This window comes from Agelaius phoeniceus, chromosome 3 (assembly GCF_051311805.1).
Source record: "Agelaius phoeniceus isolate bAgePho1 chromosome 3, bAgePho1.hap1, whole genome shotgun sequence".
In the NCBI taxonomy this organism is placed as follows: domain Eukaryota; kingdom Metazoa; phylum Chordata; class Aves; order Passeriformes; family Icteridae; genus Agelaius; species Agelaius phoeniceus.
Window position 1 is genome coordinate 20,412,158 of NC_135267.1, and position 16,676 is coordinate 20,428,833.

The window sequence follows — 16,676 nt, forward strand, 5'->3', positions numbered from 1 at the left end:
AGAAATGAAACCAGAATTTACTAGAGCAATGTTAACAAAGTCATGGAAAAAAGAATACATTTGAAGGTCAGCTTTTATTTCTTCCAGATAAAATTGATTCACAATTTACATTTGGATGTCAGGTTCTGTCACACAGATTCCCTGTGATAATGGGGCATGTTTTCTACTCTTTGAAATTTATATGGGAAGGAGTTATTCCTTCATTTGATGCTTGGTCTGAACTTGTGTTTATTTATGTGTCGTATTATTAAATAAAAACTAATAAACAAAATTCAGTAAAATGAGAATATTTTAGTAAAATTACTCTGTAAATATTCTTTCCTCTTAATTTGCTCATAATTGAGGTAAATCTGGGCATTATTCAATCCAGTAGGTTATTTTGCCTTCAAAAAGTAGGTGAAAAATATGGACTTCCCATGACTTCTATAAGTAGAAGCAAAAGATGTATTTATTTGCAGCACAGCAGTTCTCAAATGCTGTGTACTTCTCACCTGCATGATTTTAGTAATAGGAATTATTATAATTTTTTTTTTCCTAACACACATTTCTTCAATATAAGAAAAAGTGATATGAATTTCAATTTCAGGAGTGTCCAGTTCATGCTGCATTTTGGTTTTGGAAACCTTTTATATCAAGAGTCTTCCTCTTTGATACAGGTTGAAAGATGCATTTCTTTCTACATGATTCATCATATAAATAAATGTTCTTTGGCAGAAAACCATCTACTCTGTTGCAGCATATTAGGTAATGATTGTTTCCCATCCAAAGCCCAATGAAAAGACTGATTTCTAAAGTAATTCTGAAGACTCAGAAAGGATAAGTTACTTTAGGAACTTCATATTACTCAGGTAAAATATTCTCTCTCTGGTAGCTATTGCTGGTGATTGTCTTCTGCAAAAGATTTTCATATCCACCCAGGTAATCGAGAAGTTGTTCTGGTTAATGTCAAAGTAACTCCAGGGACTTTTTTTTTCTTTTGAAAGTAGGAGTGTAGTTTGGATATTCTGCAGTGGATCTTAATTTTAAATAAAATTGTCAGTTTTTCCTTTATGCAGTCTTTCCTTTATGCCTTTGTATTTGGAAACACAGAAATTACATGTGGGAAATGAACTATTGCAAATTCTTCTCTATGTTCTTCATATACCTTGAAGATATTTTGCAGGTGACATCTACATTTGGATAGGCAAGGTAAATATTACTTAAAACATTTCTTTTAAGGGTTATGGCTAAGCAGTGTGACTGAAGTATAGATTTTTCTCTTAGAGGTCTTCATTTTATTTTGTTTTGGGTTTTGTAGTACAGACTACTGAAGAGTCATTTATATTGCAGAGTTTTTTGTTTCAAATATGTAAAGTCAAAATGATTAGATATCTGTTGTGAACAGTGTTCTTAATAACTCTCATGAAATACTGGGAATCCATTGTTCAATTCATAGCTTATTTTTCTTGAAAGGAAATGATGTTTTGCCTTATCTTCTTGGCTGAGCAGGTTGTATTGGGGAATAAAAAAGTGAGTCAGCTGAGACTTTTGCAGGCAATCCACAAAAAATTCCAGACATTGCTGAAAGGAATGATCCAAGTTTCCCAAGTGCCAGTCTGTGTCATTTGGCCACATGACACAGGAGTGGAGAAAAGCAGTTTTGACATGATAGGAACAGAATTTTTCCAATTCTTTTGGATGTTTCCTTTTAAGTTGCTCTAGAAGAAACTTCAGCAGCTTAAGACAACCTTTCCTGTTAAAAAAAAATATACATATATATTAGGTATCTTCTCTATAGTTCTAAATATGTAGATCAGATATTTAAACACAATTATACATTAATACTCTTGTTGCTTTCTTGATTCAGTACAAGATGTAATTGGCAAACCAGCTTCTTAGTTTACTTGTTAAGGACTCATGTGGGTTTTGTTCTTCCTTGTTGAAGAAATCTGGAAGACAGTTCTCATGGAAGTGAAAAATCATTTATTCATCTTGATCTCGTTCAGCAGTTTTCTCACCATAATTTTAGAAATTGCCTTGATATGAAGGGAAATTTTGCTCAGAAAGTGGAGTTAGTCACTTTTTAAAGCTTTTTTTTTAACAGGACTGAATTTGGGAAAGATAATTGAACAAGTTGCATATTTTTGCATTCTAAGGCAAGTCTGAAGTCTAAAGCACCACTGTGATTGTTTCCACCTTTCATTAGGTAAATACAAGCCAGACATTCAGCAAGAACATGCAGTGTTGTATTGCTGTAGAACAACTATGCCTTAAAGACTCTTGCTTCCTATTATGAGTAATTACTGTTAGATCATATTCTTAAGTGCTAAACTGAAACAGTGTTAGTGCTAGCCCAGCTCACACAGGCTTAAAGTAAAATACCAACCTACAGCACTTTGGTCCATTGGATTCACAGCATGTCTTTGAGTTGCCATGGTTCTTTATCATATCCTTTTCAATATGTGAGAAGGAGAGTCGCCAGGTGTTCCCTGAAGTCAAGCACAAGACTGTTAAATAGTTGCACAGCACTAAGCATCAGCTTTCGTAGCTAGAAAAAAAAAAACAATTTTGTAATTGACTTAAATACCCACAATTTTTTGCACCCACTAAAAAAAAAAAGCCATAATTCAGTGAGTGCAGTTAGTTCCTCCTTAACTCTCCAGCTGCTTCACAAACACAATTGGAATGTAATTAATATAGGACATAATAGTTTGGATGCTTTAAATTCCTAGGGATGTTTGAATTCACTTTAAAATTAGGCTTAGTTCTGAATGTCCCTGGATTTGCTGAACATGATTTAGAGAACTGCATTATTCATAGAAATCTACAGCCTTTTAATTTCTGTTATTGTGTTTTCTTTGTGCACGTAATAGGTTTGTGAGCTTGTCTCATGTAAGATGACTGTTCTAAAGCATTTCTTTTTGTTCTTCTGCTCATGCTTCTGAAAATAATTGCTAATATAGCACAATGCCCTGTTTCTAATACCAACAATCACTTTTGTCTTTTTCATGAATTACAGTTTGCCTTGCCTGTCTGGCTCAGTTACTCTTTGCATTTAATTTGCACAGGAAGAAATTGCCAAATAAATCAGTACTTCTGTACTGGGCTTTGATAACATGGGCATGCTAATTAAAATGGTACCAGAATGCTTAAAATCTTATGCTGAAAGGATCAGTTACCATAATGCACAAGTCAGAATCTGCAAGCTAAAGGAGGCTCAATGTGACAGCGGTTTGGAAGAAAAAATGTTGTAGCCATACCAGAGTTCAGTGAGAAATAATGTATCTTGATAGAAAACAGTTTGCTTCCTGCAGAAGTATCTGATTTGTGGATGCAATCTCATGTATGGGGAAGTTCCCTGCGTTTTTAGCAACTTTCTTCTAATTTCCTTACAAGAGAGTGCAAGCTGCTGTTAAGCACACTACTAGCACAAGGGAAGGCTCATATCCATGTGTCTGGCTGGAGTGGATTTAATATAATGCTCTTAGTAATGGTTAGTGTGCAGCCTGGCAGAGTGGGCTTGTATTTACATTTCAGTAGAGGACAAGCAGTACCACAAATCTGCTGCTTTAAAGAGGGATTTCAGTTGTCTGAGCTGGATATATCCAGGATGAGGTGTCTCGAAGATGGAACACTGAACATGATCTGGATACCCTTTCTATAGCACTTGTAAGTGATCAAGTTGTAGAGAAGACATTTCATAACTTATTATTGTCCATATTTGAGGTACCTCTTAGAACTTTTTCTCTTTTGTTTTGCTTGGCTACTAAATAAATTGATCTAAATCTGAAATCCCTCCTCTTTTTTGTTCCCAGCCACGGTTCAATTTTGAGGCCAGTCTGTGTGCTGGGGGGCCAGCTCTGCTGAGCCTCCAAAGTCAAGATGATGTCCACTGATATTTCTAATGGAGGTTTTTTGATCTGAAGAGTTATTGCAGGGCTTCCAGCCTTTTTCCTTGCCACAGTGACTTGCATACCTAGTAACAAAGAAAGTGATATTTCATGTTAGATGGACAGATAGCTAGATAGATAGATAGATTAGTAAGATGAAAACTTTTTTTTAAGAATGTTCCAGTTTTTACTAAAGAGCTCATAAGCAATCAAAAGAAATACCTGTGTTCAGTCAATGGTTCTTTATCCTACAGGATGTTGAAAGATTGGGACGATCTATTGAAGAGTTCTATGAAACAGGGAACACTACTGTGTTTGCTTGATTTACTGTCTGAGAATTAAAAATATAATATTGTTTTTCATGTAACTGCTTCCCTGTTGAAAACACACAGTCTGGCCACAATATTTCTGAAGGTTTTGGGAAAAAGTAACCCTAACTGGGGTTATTTTAATATAATTATATATAGATATATATATTTTTTTTTTAATCATTATAAAAATAACTGGGATGCAGCTTCTGTACTGATCAATAAAAAATATTAGGTACTGTATAAAAGAAAATACAGGTGCTGTATAAAAGAAAGCTCCTTGTTTTGCTACTACTTCAGCAAATGGCTCTTTGTATACTCCAGATAGATGCAAGATGTATAGGTTAGGTAGGAAATAGCAAGCATGCATCCCTTAATGTTTATTATTTTCATACAGAAAATATGCATAGTGGAGTTAATAATGTAACAAGTTACCTATGTGTATTTCTGATCATTAACACAAGAGCCAGCTTGAGATACTGGGGACAGGAGGGGTTGCAGCTCCATTGGCACAAAGAGACTGGCAGGAAAATGTGTATTCTTAATACTGGGGCAACACATATGCACAATGTAACTGTGTTTTTACCACTTCCTGATGAAGCTTGTTCTCTCAGTACTCACCTTTAATGTTTTTTACTTCCTGTTTAATAATTTCTCTTAGTGCTTGAAGCATTTTAAAGGCTGATAATTTTCCATCTTCCTCTAAGAACTTCAACCAACCCTTTTCTTTTGGACTCCTTTTGAATGATACATAATAATAGGCTCCAGTATCATCAGACTCATCCAGCTGAATCCTTGTAACAGGCATTACAAGCATGATGTCAAACTCATTTGGTTCAGATATCTGCAAATATAAGAATAGAACAGACAATGTGCAACTTAGGTTCTATTCTCCTGAGATTTTTCTACCAGTTGTGGTTTCATTTACCTTGGTGTCTGATGTGAAATATGAGCTTATTTCTGTGGTATTGCAAGATTACTGTGCATTGGGGTGGAAAATAGCAATTTGCAGCTCACTTCCCAGCTCTCCAACTTATTAATTTTTAAGATAGTTTTAAGATTCTTGAGCTGTTCTGAATAATTAATGTATAAATATGCTTAGACATCCTCTTGCACTTAGGATGTGAAGAAAAAAATGCACTGCTAGGTCTGAAGCTAGTTTTAAACAGAAAAAAAAAAGTGTCCCCATGTTTGACTTAGTTTCAGTCTACGGGAACAAAGAAGAAAGGTACTGGTTAATCACAGAAGGTGAAGGGGTTGGAATGGACCTTAGAGATAAAGCTAGTCCTGACTCATCCTGCCCTAGGCAGGGATACCTTCCTCTAGACCAGGTTCCTCAAGACCTTATCCAACCTGGCCTTCAACACTGCCACTTTTGGAGCATCCACAATCTCCTCAGACACTCTATACCACTGTCCACCACCCTCACAGTAAAAAAATTCTTTCTAATCTAAATTTTTCTTCAATTTGCATCCATACATAACTCCTGCTTTTTGAAAAAACTATGAACTAAAACCTGGCCCAGGGCTTCTCGTGCAGTGCTATACTGTCGGCTTGTGTTGTTACACCGAGCTCACCTGCGTGCTGTGCGAGGGCAGGGCTTGCTGCAGCCTGAACCGTTCAGGTAGCGTCTCTGACTCACTGCACGTAGCACCATTCAGCAGGTTACTGAACATTTTGTAATGCATTGTGATTACTTCACAGAGCTATCCTTAGAGATGTAGTTACATCCACAGAGCCATGACTGGGCGGGAGAGGCCAGCTCCGAGCGGCCCTCGCGCGGCTGGCCCGTGTTCCCGCCCGCCACTTGCCGCCGCCGCCGCCCGGCGGGCGAGCGCTGCCTCCGCCCGGCACCCACCTTGACGCGCTCGTAGTAGCTGCCGGCGCTCTGCCGCTCGATGGAGCTGAAGCAGCTCTCCTTGTCGCGGATAGCCTGGACCAGGTGCGGAACCACCGTATTCACCAGTGTCGAAGCCTCGGACACGTCTTCGCGGAGCAGGCTGAGCCGTGACAGCACCTCCCGGAGCCGCAAGGCGTCTGCCGCCGGCGGGGGGCGACGGCCGGCGGCAGCGACCGCCCCGTCGGGCACCGCCGCGACGCTCCCCGGGGCCGCGGGGACTCTGGCGGCCGGTGCCCTGCTCCGTGAGGAGGGGGGCGCCTCTGCGCCGCCCGCCGCCCCGCCCGCTGGCAGCTCCCGGGCAGCGGGGGCTCGCCGCGCCGAGCGGCCGCCCCGGGCAGGGGCTCCGTCCGTCCGCGGTGTTCGGAGCGTGGCGATGGCGCTCGAGCCTTCACCCGCGACGCGGCCCCGCGAGGGGCTTCGGGCTGCACCCTTCTCCGTGCCCCGGCTCCGCGGAACTGTGGAACGCCTCCCCTGCCTGGCCCGCGCCCCTCTGCCACCCGCGGCGTCCATGGCCGCTGCTCCCTCTCCGCACCAGCAACACGGCGAGCGCGGCCCCGCGAACAACGGCGTTCCCGCCTCTGGCTTCGGGTGAGTTCCTCTTCCAAGAAGCGCGCCTCCCCTAGGAAACGAAACCCGGCGAGCGGGGCGGAGGCAAGACGTTGCCCGGCGCGCCAACTTCAGCCCGGGCACAGGATGGCTCCGGCAGCAACAATGAAGCTGCTGTCTCCCTCCAATCCGACGGGAGCGTTTTCCCGCTCCTGGCGGCTCCGCCCGCCTGCCCGCGGGGCGAGGACACGTGAGCACCGGTACCGCCCGGCTTTTCCAGCCGCACGGGGAGCCGGGACGGGCGGCCGCGGGGAGGCGCCCGGGCCGCCGGCCCCGCCGCTCCCGCAGGCCCCGCCTCTCGCTCCGGGCCGGAGGAGCCGCGGCGGCGCTCCCGGGCCAGCCGCCATGTTCCTGCGGAGCGGCTGCCGCCGCCTGCCGCTGCCCCTGGCGCCTCGCCCCGGGCACCGCCGGGCGGGCAGCGAGGTCGGGGCGGCGGCAGCGCCGCGCTACGAGGTGGTGGTGATCGGCGGGGGCCATGCGGGCACGGAGGCGGCGGCGGCGGCCGCTCGCGGTGGGGCCTGCACGCTGCTGCTCACGCACAGGATCGGCACCATCGGTACCGCCGCGGGTGCCCAGGGAGGGCGGGGGAAGCTGCCGCCGGCGCCTCGGGTCTCCCGGCGTGGGGAGCGGCGCTGAGCCGGGGAGGTCGCGGGGGCCTTTGCGCGGTGCTGAGGGTGTCCCTGTGTCGTTACCCAGGGGAAATGTCCTGCAACCCGTCCTTCGGCGGCATCGGGAAGGGGCACCTCATGCGGGAGGTGGACGCCCTGGACGGGCTGTGCGGCCGCGTGTGCGACCGCTCCGGCGTTCACTACAAGGTGCTGAACCGCTGCAAGGGCCCGGCCGTGTGGGGCCTCCGCGCGCAGATCGACCGCGGCCTCTACAAGGAGAACATGCAGGTGAGGGGGCCGCGCCGGGCGGGCTCCTGGGTGCTGGGAGGCGGGATACAGCACTGAGGATTACGAAGAAAAGGGATATGTTTTGTTTATCATTATTTACCGATCAAACCTAGATACTTTTCTGTTTGGATGCAGTGTAAGTTGTTGGAGCTCAGCGCAGTTTGAAAAATTCTCTAGTGTTTTAGATACAGGTCAGGCTTCATGACCAATTAGTTTATTTAAGCTTAAACTTTATGTGAGTGAAAACTTCTACCTAATAAATCAGGATAGTACCATAACTGAGTGTCTGCCAAATGACCTGGTAAGAATGGAAGTGGGTAATAGATGTTTCAGAAATCAGCAGGGTTTGGGATTGCCCATATTGTCTCATAACATCCTAGATTTTTGCAGTAACTCCTTTCATGACAGAAAGAAATCCTAAACACACCACTGTTGACAGTTCGTGAGGCGTCTGTGGAGGATCTTCTCTTGACTGAGCCAGAACCAGGCCGTCCCGGGAAATGCCAAGTCACAGGAGTTGTTCTGGGTATGTGCTAGTAACTCACTAAGTGCCTTCAGTTACTCCACACTAAGAACAAGCCTTTGGGGGTAAATATCTCGGATTCACCGATGAGAAAGATGAATTTATCCTATTCTAATTCATTAGTGAGAAAGATTAATTAGCCAACAGAGCTGGTTTAGGTAAAGTGAAATAAACCAGGTTAATATGTGTAATACAAAGTAATACGATGTCATAAATGCCTGGATTGGTAATATATTGGGACATTAACTAAGTTAATTTTCTCTAGGCTAGTGATGCTGAATTCCATGCTGTGTTTTGAGGTTTTATTTGGTAAATGGTGTATGCTGCCCTCAGTGTTACAGGACCGTGGGGTCCTCTTAGTAACAGACTTGTACTTCTTTACCTCTTGCTGTTATAATAAACAAGCTTTCTAAAGTAAAGGCCTGGATATGGATTTTTCTCAGGACTGGTTTTATTTTTTAGGAATAACTTGCTTAGGAATAATAAATATACAGAAATAACTACATGCTGCTTATTGTGGTTATTACTGTTGATGCTTTTATTATGGAGAAGCTGGTATTATTTTATGATAGAAGACAGATAAACCCCCAGTGAGCACTGGTAGTCTCCAGTTCTCTCTTTAGACAGAAGCACCAGAATTCCAGGGCTTTGTTGCTACTAAACTGTGCACATCTCTGAAAACCTTCTGTTCCAGGGGATGGGAGTGCAGTACGTGCCGGGAGCGTTATCCTGACCACCGGTACCTTCCTGAGGGGTGTGATCCACATCGGCCTGGAGACGCACCCGGCGGGGCGGCTGGGGGACCAGCCAGCCATCGGGCTGGCTCACACTCTGGAGAGACTGGGCTTTGCTGTGGGCAGGCTGAAGACTGGGACACCGCCCCGACTTGCCAAGGATACGATTGACTTCTCTGGTCTGGAGGAGCGTGCAGCTGACAACCCTCCAGTGCCCTTCAGCTTCCTCAGCGAGGCCGTGTGGATCAAGGTGGGATAGCACATCCCACCCATCAGGTGCACATGGAGCTGGGTGGAAGTGGTTCTGGGAGTGTCGTGCTCATCATCAGCCAGGGAGTCAGGGCTGGGAAAGGCAGCTGGGATGTATTTGTACTGGAGGTGTTAGGTTTTTGAGGACTCTCAATGCGAGGCGGAAGTTACTTGTGTTCTTTTGAAAGCAAATACCTTTTCACTCTCACTTCTCAACTTGAGAACTGAACTTTCTTTATCTGTGGAGTCAAGAGTTTTGTGAAATGTGATACTGCTGCTAGTATTCTTCATGTTCTAGTTATATGGTTGGTTTTACAAAATCTTCCAGTATTATTGACTGTGTTGTAGATATTTACAGTGTCTGGCTTCTTATCTTAGCTCTGGAATAAGGTTAAAATGTTGCAATTAGAGATCATTTGTAGTATTGACTAAGAAAGGATGGATTTATCCACAGAGCTGAGCGGTGGCAGGTTAACAGTAACTTAAAAGCAGAAGAGGTTCAATTTTCTGAAGAAAATCTTGGAACATTGGCTGGTTTTGTATAATGTAATTAAACAGCACAGAGTTGAGTATCAGGAGTTAATTTGCCCTGGAAGTTATAGGAATTGCAATAACCTTTTACAATCAGGATGGGGCAAAAGTAGTATCAGTTGAAGGCCTTGGTATATGTAGGAGAGGTTTTCAAACAAAGTGTTTTAAATCTAACAGCAAAAAGTTGTTAGACAAACATTCCTAATGACAATTTTGAGTCAAAATTGAGAGCATATCAGGAATTTATTCTCCATAAATATGTTGAAAGAAACAACAGTTTTCAGACGTTTATATATGCTATAACATGCAGGATTTTTTATAGATGCTCCCAGAAGTCTGGCCAATTTATTGCATCATGGTGTATGTGTTCTGTTTCTTTTATTACTACCAGAGCATCTCATCTGTCTTTGTTTAATGGATAACCCAGGTTTTATCCAGCTAAACAGTACTTTATTAAATTTGCTGTCCTGTTTAGACAATTACTATTGATTAAGTTTCTGGAGTGTACAGGCCTATGAAGTGGTTCCCTTACCACACCTGCAATATATTAACTTTTTCAGGACAGCTTTCTTGTCTATGGCATCTAATTAATCTCAAGTTTTATGACAACCATTGACCAATTCTTTATTAAATTTTGATCTTCAGCGGTTGATTAAGTTCTCTGAGGGTTATGGGTCCATGGAGTTCCTGTCTGCAAGTGCAGCGAGATGATTTCTCAGGGTTTTGTACTGACGCTTAGCCAACACAGATCTAAATCAAAACCGCATAAAATCACAAGACTTTTGTTCTAACTAATATATAATTCAGTGGCAGTTTTAAAGAGTTATGGTGCTACATTGTCACAGTTTTGAATGTGAGTCTGTTGACTCTTTTTTAGAAATATCAGTGAAATACTTTACTTCATATGGTGAGGTTTTTTCCAAACTTTAAATTTTTCATGTTAATTTCAGAGTTTTGAGGTTTTTTCCTCTTTGAGAGAATTTTTTTCTCTTCATCAGTTTTTTTTCTTCACCCATTAATTGGCTGTTAGCTGTAGGGTCAACACTTATTCTTCTAACTCCAGAAGTCTTTTTTCCCTGTGATCAGTTTGAATGCTGTGATGTAACATGTTGATTTAATGGGAATATCCATCCTGTAGTTAGGAATACAGCATATAGGATAGAACTTAAATTCCAGACTCCCAGATTCCATTCTGTTCTTGGTCTGGTCTTGGGCTTGTTGCTCAGGCTCTCAGATTGCTCATGTTCAGTCTGTACAGTGGGTATGACAGCCCTGATGACCCCTCCCAGAAGAGAGAGCCAGCCATCATGGGAAAGGTCTTGGAGATACCAGAGTTACTTAGTAAGGATATGGTGTCGTGACCAGATTAACTTAGGCTGAGCTTTGGCTTGTTCCAGCCAGAAGATCAGCTGTCCTGTTACCTGACTCGCACGAACCTGAAAGCCCAGCAAATTATCCGCGATAACCTGCACCTGAACAACCACGTCAGGGAGACAACCAGGGGCCCACGGTGAGTGTGCGGCATCATGCAAGGCTGTCGAGGGGACAGGCTGGAAGTCTGTCTGGAGCTGTGGGTCTCTCCGGCTTCGCTTCTGGAAAGTAACTTTTTCTCCATGTCAGGTGCTGCTCATGGCTGTTTACTGTTACAGGTACTGTCCCTCTCTTGAATCAAAGGTTCTGCGCTTCCCAGACCGAGAACATCAGGTGTGGCTGGAGCCAGAAGGCTTGGATTCCAATGTCATTTACCCCCAGGGCATGTCCATGACACTGCCACCTGAGCTACAGGAGCAGGTGATCAAATCCGTCCCAGGCTTGGAAAAAGCCAAGATGTTACAGCCAGGTGAGGGCTGAATAGTTTTGAATCTATTAGTCATATTTATTTACTAGTTGATGAAAAGCAGGTTTTGTTTAGAGCATAGCAAAACAAAGGAAACATGAAGCAAAACTAATTCCTGAATGCAGTGATTTTTAGTCTGCTTGCTCAGAAATCATAAATAGAATTGATAAGCCGTTCTGCTCCACCGGTTGCCTTGGCAGTCCCTCCTGTAACATCTGTCTTGTTGTGTGTCACAGGCTATGGGGTGCAGTATGACTTTTTAGACCCCCGACAATTGACCACTTCTCTTGAGTCACGTCTTGTTCAGCGCCTCTTCTTTGCAGGCCAGATAAATGGCACAACAGGCTATGAAGAAGCTGCAGCTCAGGTGGGCAAATCTGACTGTTGTATATTCAGCACTCAGAAAGGGATATTACCTTGGCCTTTGTGATAGTCTTGCTAGGCCTGTTTTGTGCTCATGAGATGTTCTTACTTTTGTTGCTCATCCTGATTCCAGACTTGCCTAAGATACTTTTACTTGTATCTGTACAAGTGTCTGCAGTTGCTATCCCTAAAGTTGCAGTAACAATAGTAATTGAAAGTCCTGTCAAGTGTTTCAGCATGGAGACTGTGCAGTGGGTATAGTTGAAAATGTGGGAATTGTCTCCAGACACATCAGCAGGGGCCAAGAAGCCCTTCAGACACTGAGAATGTCACAAGAAGGAAACAGCCTGGATTACCGGCACAGACTGTTGCATTTTCCTGGGCGCGGTTTGACGTGTGAGCCTTTGGGGCAGGCAGGTGTGCCAACGTTTTTGCTAAGAAGAGAGCGATGGAGTTTGGTTTGTTTTGCCTGCGCAGGGTGTGATTGCTGGGATCAACGCGTGCCGGCGAGCTCAGGGCAAGCCCCCGTTCACCGTCAGTCGCACCGAGGGCTACGTGGGGGTGCTGATCGATGACCTGACGGCGCTGGGCACCAGCGAGCCCTACCGCATGTTCACCAGCCGCGTGGAGTTCCGCATGGCCCTGCGGCCCGACAACGCCGACGCCAGGCTCACTCACAGAGGTGCTCTGCCCCAGCAGCTCCTGCACTGACCGGCCCTGCCTGGCTGTGGACCTTTGCCTCATGGACCGTGTGTCTCTGCAGGGTTTGAAGAAGCTGGGTGTGTGTCACAGCAGCGATATGAACAAGCGGTTAAGATGAGAGCTGCATTAGAGGATGGGATCGCAACACTAAAATCACTTCAGTTCAGCATACCCAGATGGTCCCAGTTACTACCAGGAGTTCCCATAAGTAGCAATCGCAGGTCACCTGTCAGGTAAGTATTACATGTGGAGCTTTCTGGTTATGTTTGCTTTAGCACATCTGGCTAAATCTGACTACACTGTGGTGTAGTCACAGCATTTGTCCATCCTTCCTGAAGCTGTCAGTACTCCAAGGTTGTTGTTCTGGCTTAAGCTAAGAACTTTGTACGTTTGAGCTTGGAACAGCCATAAATCTGCCTTACAAGTGTGACTCCTTTTTACCATAAATGTTTACTTATGTTCTTCACAGTGCCTTTGATGTCCTTCAGTATCAAGATGTCAACATGGAGATTCTGGCAAAGGCTATCCCAGAACCCCTGGGCAAGCTTGCTCAATGGAGAGAGCTGGCAGAGAGATTGAAAATAGAAGGTAGGGTACAAGGATTAGGCTCTCTCATGGTGATCTTATATATTTGTACAGTAAGGGGACAGCAGTTGTCCTAGTGTGTTTCATGTTGCTGCTTAGAGAAATGAAACACTGATCTTATGTGAACTTATGTAAAAAGTGTGATCTTATGTGGCTTATGTAAAAAGTGTGAACTTTTTACCATAAGCCACAGCCCTTTTTATGCACTGATGTTTCACTCTGTAAGATCATTCTTTGGGTTTTTCCTTCTTACTGTCCCATCAAATACTCCATCCTTTGTTGTGATGAGAAGATGAAAACCACCCACATATATAAATTCCTATAACAAATCAAAGAGTATAACTTCTTCCAAAGCAGTGATGTGAATTAGGCTCCATAGTCTATGAGGCTGGAAATTTCCTTAGGAGCTTTTGACCCACCTCAGTGAAATTTCTCATTGTGCTTCCTGCAAGTGATTGTTTCACATGAATATCTATCTGTATCTGCCTTTCTTGTTCCCCTGTTCACCACAGCTGCTTATGAGTGGTGTGTAGTCAGTCAGCAGCAGGAAATGGAAGAGGTGCGTCGTGACGAGGCGCTCCAGCTGCCAGATGACCTGGATTACTTTGCCATTGATGCCTCACTCTCGGCAGAGGTGCGGGAGAAGCTGGACGCAAACCGCCCCCAGACGGTGAGAAACTCAGCCACAGCTGGGCTGAGCAGCACTGAATCCCTTCTGTCTTCTCAAGGGGCAGGGGGGTGAAAGAATCAGGGAGAGGAGCACCCACAGTTCTGATCTCATTTCTCACTAGCTCCACGCAGTGTGTAGGTTTGGTGCTAGTTAACTTGTTCTGTCTCCATGTGCAGATTGGTGCGGTCAGCCGTATCCCTGGAGTCACACCAGCTGCTATTGTGAACCTGCTAAGATTTGTGAAAACCAATCACCGCAAGACAGAGAAGCTAAAAGCTGTGCCTCAGTCTGGGGAGTACTTCCCAGGGAAAATGTACTCAGGCAAAGCAACTTCACAAAGACAGGTTTCAGCAGAGTTTTCTGAAGAGGAGACAAAGTTTGTTAAAACACCTTTGTAGAGAATGGCACTGATCCTGCCAGACTTCGTGGCAAGATCCCCTCCTGAGCGTCTTCCCAGATAACACCCATGCTGGCTGGATCCAAAGCAGTTGTAGTTGGGTTCTGTGGCAGTGTCATTGCATAGAACAAAGGTGATGAATGCACAAGGTAAATGCTCAGAAACCTAAATACAGCCTGTGATTTTGCTGATGCAAATGGAGAGACAGGAGAACTGCTTTTGAAATTCCACTCATTTGGAAGACTCTGGGTAGTCAAAATCTGTATCTTGTAAAGGACAGTGTTTGGTTCTTCTGAAATGAGTAAGAAATGTTACCATGCAATGCCCATGGCAGCACAAGAGGATTGGAGCTGAAAAGTGTGTTCCATTGAGTTCAGGACTTGTGTTCATAGCTGTGCAGTGACTATGCACAGGCTGGTGTCTCAGTGTGGTGTCAGCCAGAAGGAGACACTTGGCTATGGAAACGTGTGCCACACGAATATTTAAAGTTAATTAGGAGACTGAATGTAAACACAACATCCTGCAGATGTTTTTCTCTTTTAAAATAAATAAAGCTTATCTTGAAACTTGCTGAAGAACTTGATTATCCCTTAGCTTTCAGCAGGGCCTTGCCAGTTCATGGATCACAGTTCCCACATGTAAGGTGAGATTCACTGCAGAGGGGAGGCAGCTGGACCGGGCTGGGTGCTGAGGAGGGTGGGGGACATGTGGGAACCTGCCCCATGGACCTCAGCCTGGGCACTGTGAGGCTCTGTCTGATATGCTGTGGGCTGGGGGAGTGGGATTCTCATCAGCACTGGTGCTGCAACTGACAGGAACAGAACTTGGATTTGAGCGAGATAGAGTCAATTGGATCAACTGGGCAGTTGGTTACTCACCAGCAAGACACATGGAATCCAAGCTGTTGCTGTGCATCTACCAGATCCTTGCTTGACTCAGGCAGCAGTTTCTGGTGCTGGTCTCATTTCTGAATGTCCTCTGGCTTCAGGACACATTTTATACAGTAAAATCAGAGAACCTTATAGGTTGGAAAAGACCCTTAAGGTCATTGCGTCCAACCATGACCCAAATATATATACCTGTCATTTTGAAAATATGATTCTGGAAATTTCTCTGGCATATTTGCTCTGGGTGAGGGTTGCTTTCCTGTCCAGAGAAAGGAGTCAGAGTAAATCCCTTTTGTTGACAGAGACTGTCATGCAGCAGGAGGATGAGCAGAGTTTGCAGTTTGTTTGGGGCATTATCCAGCCTGCCTAAAAGCACTTCCCTGTCACTGTCCACTGGCTTGTGTGGAAGAGCTTTAGACACGTGATCTGTAGGTCAGTTCATGTCAGAATGGCTCAGAAGGGTGAACATCTATCTGCTCCTTTATATCTGTGGCCTGTTTTCCTTCCAACATTGTTGGCTCTAAGATTTGCTTCAACCTTGCAAACCTTAAGTTCAGCATAAGAAAGGCAGCTATGGTTTCTGCAGTGTAACTCAGGCTCCAGGGATGGTGCTCTTGGAATTCCTGCTATGTGAATCCAAAGAAACCCTAAATCTTCACTTTTAATCTGATGATGCATTTTCGAAACTATTTCCTGGTTCTTGTCAGCAGTCATTTGACAGGACTCTTTAGCTTTCAATAATGTGTGTCTTTAAAGGCAGGTACCTTGTGCCTTGCTACAAAAGGAAACACTTTGCTTTGCTAAATTTTTCTGTGCTTCTGGTCTCACACATGCAGCATAAATGAAAGGGTGAATCCACTGGGCTGGGCTGCACCAGTCTTAAAGGAAGAGCAGAAGGAGGGGAGTTTTCTTCCTTTAACAATTTCATAATGCACAGCTGTGACCTAAGGAGGGGGGAGGATTTAAGTTCAGGGGGAATTGAAGTCATAAGTGCATTGCTTCCCAGCAGATCCTCTGTAACAACTGCTCTTTCTGTTTCATGTGAAATGGGTTTTTGGCCACTGGTGAGTTCCCTTGTTAAGACAGGGTGTCCTCTGTTCATGTATGTAGGTTGATGATGTCCATATTTGCTGAAATGGAAAACCTGGTTTGTGCACAAGTTTGAGGACTGGCTGTCCCTCAGGTATTGGTTTCATGTGTACAGAGTTTACCACAGTATTTTGTGCTTGTTCAACAGTTCTTGTGTGAGAAGACTTTTAACATGAAAAGAAATTGCTGAAGGTAATTATATTCATTTTGGTAAGAAAACCAAGCACAGAAAGGCAAAATAATCTGCTCAAGTAGCATGGACAGATAGGAGGGACACCTTGTGCCATCTGGTTTCTAACCTCTGGGGATTTGTTACAAGGCCCAAGGTTTGGTTTTTAGGTGTCACAAAGTGAGCTTAGACCTTCCCAGGTCCTGTGGCCTCGCTAAGACCAACAGGATGGGAAGGGCAGAACTGGAGGAGTCTGCTCTTAACATGCTTGCTTTTCCTTGCCTGAGCAGTAATGAATGGCACTTTGTTGTCCTGTAATCCTTGCTGTCACCAGGCTAGCAGGGAGGGAGGATGTGTGGTG

The 16,676-nt window shown here is 44.6% G+C and overlaps 2 protein-coding genes across 2 annotated transcripts; one reads left to right on the forward strand and one right to left on the reverse strand.

Annotated features, from left to right (window-relative positions):
* Positions 1 to 55: 55 nt before the first annotated feature.
* CGAS (cyclic GMP-AMP synthase) lies at positions 56 to 4,790 on the reverse strand. The gene is made up of 3 exons (XM_054630616.2): positions 3,710 to 4,790; positions 2,366 to 2,468; positions 56 to 1,732 (listed from the first exon to the last, which is right to left on the reverse strand). Exons 1-3 carry the CDS (start codon positions 3,951 to 3,953, stop codon positions 1,390 to 1,392), a joined length of 690 nt encoding a protein of 229 aa, XP_054486591.2. The 5' UTR covers positions 3,954 to 4,790; the 3' UTR covers positions 56 to 1,389.
* A 1,983-nt stretch (positions 4,791 to 6,773) lies between these two features.
* Positions 6,774 to 14,739, forward strand: MTO1 (mitochondrial tRNA translation optimization 1). The gene is made up of 12 exons (XM_054629568.2): positions 6,774 to 7,239; positions 7,380 to 7,579; positions 7,988 to 8,105; positions 8,797 to 9,086; positions 11,014 to 11,126; positions 11,266 to 11,456; positions 11,690 to 11,820; positions 12,294 to 12,498; positions 12,580 to 12,751; positions 12,988 to 13,106; positions 13,616 to 13,773; positions 13,950 to 14,739. The coding sequence occupies exons 1-12, from the start codon at positions 6,789 to 6,791 to the stop codon at positions 14,169 to 14,171; spliced, it is 2,370 nt and encodes a 789-aa protein (XP_054485543.2). The 5' UTR covers positions 6,774 to 6,788; the 3' UTR covers positions 14,172 to 14,739.
* Positions 14,740 to 16,676: the final 1,937 nt, after the last annotated feature.

Excerpts from the sequence above, each read along its gene's own strand:
- CGAS (XM_054630616.2), bottom strand. The coding sequence starts at position 3,953 with ATGCAAGTCACTGTGGCAAGGAAAAAGGCTGGAAGCCCTGCAATAACT. Across the intron at positions 2,469-3,709 it reads AAGAGAAAAAGTTCTAAGAG|GGAACACCTGGCGACTCTCC; the intron begins GTACCTCAAATA and ends GCTTGACTTCAG. Across the intron at positions 1,733-2,365 it reads AATGGACCAAAGTGCTGTAG|GAAAGGTTGTCTTAAGCTGC; the intron begins GTTGGTATTTTA and ends TTTTTTTAACAG.
- MTO1 (XM_054629568.2), top strand. The coding sequence starts at position 6,789 with ATGAAGCTGCTGTCTCCCTCCAATCCGACGGGAGCGTTTTCCCGCTCC. Across the intron at positions 9,087-11,013 it reads GCGAGGCCGTGTGGATCAAG|CCAGAAGATCAGCTGTCCTG; the intron begins GTGGGATAGCAC and ends GGCTTGTTCCAG. Across the intron at positions 12,752-12,987 it reads AATCGCAGGTCACCTGTCAG|TGCCTTTGATGTCCTTCAGT; the intron begins GTAAGTATTACA and ends TGTTCTTCACAG.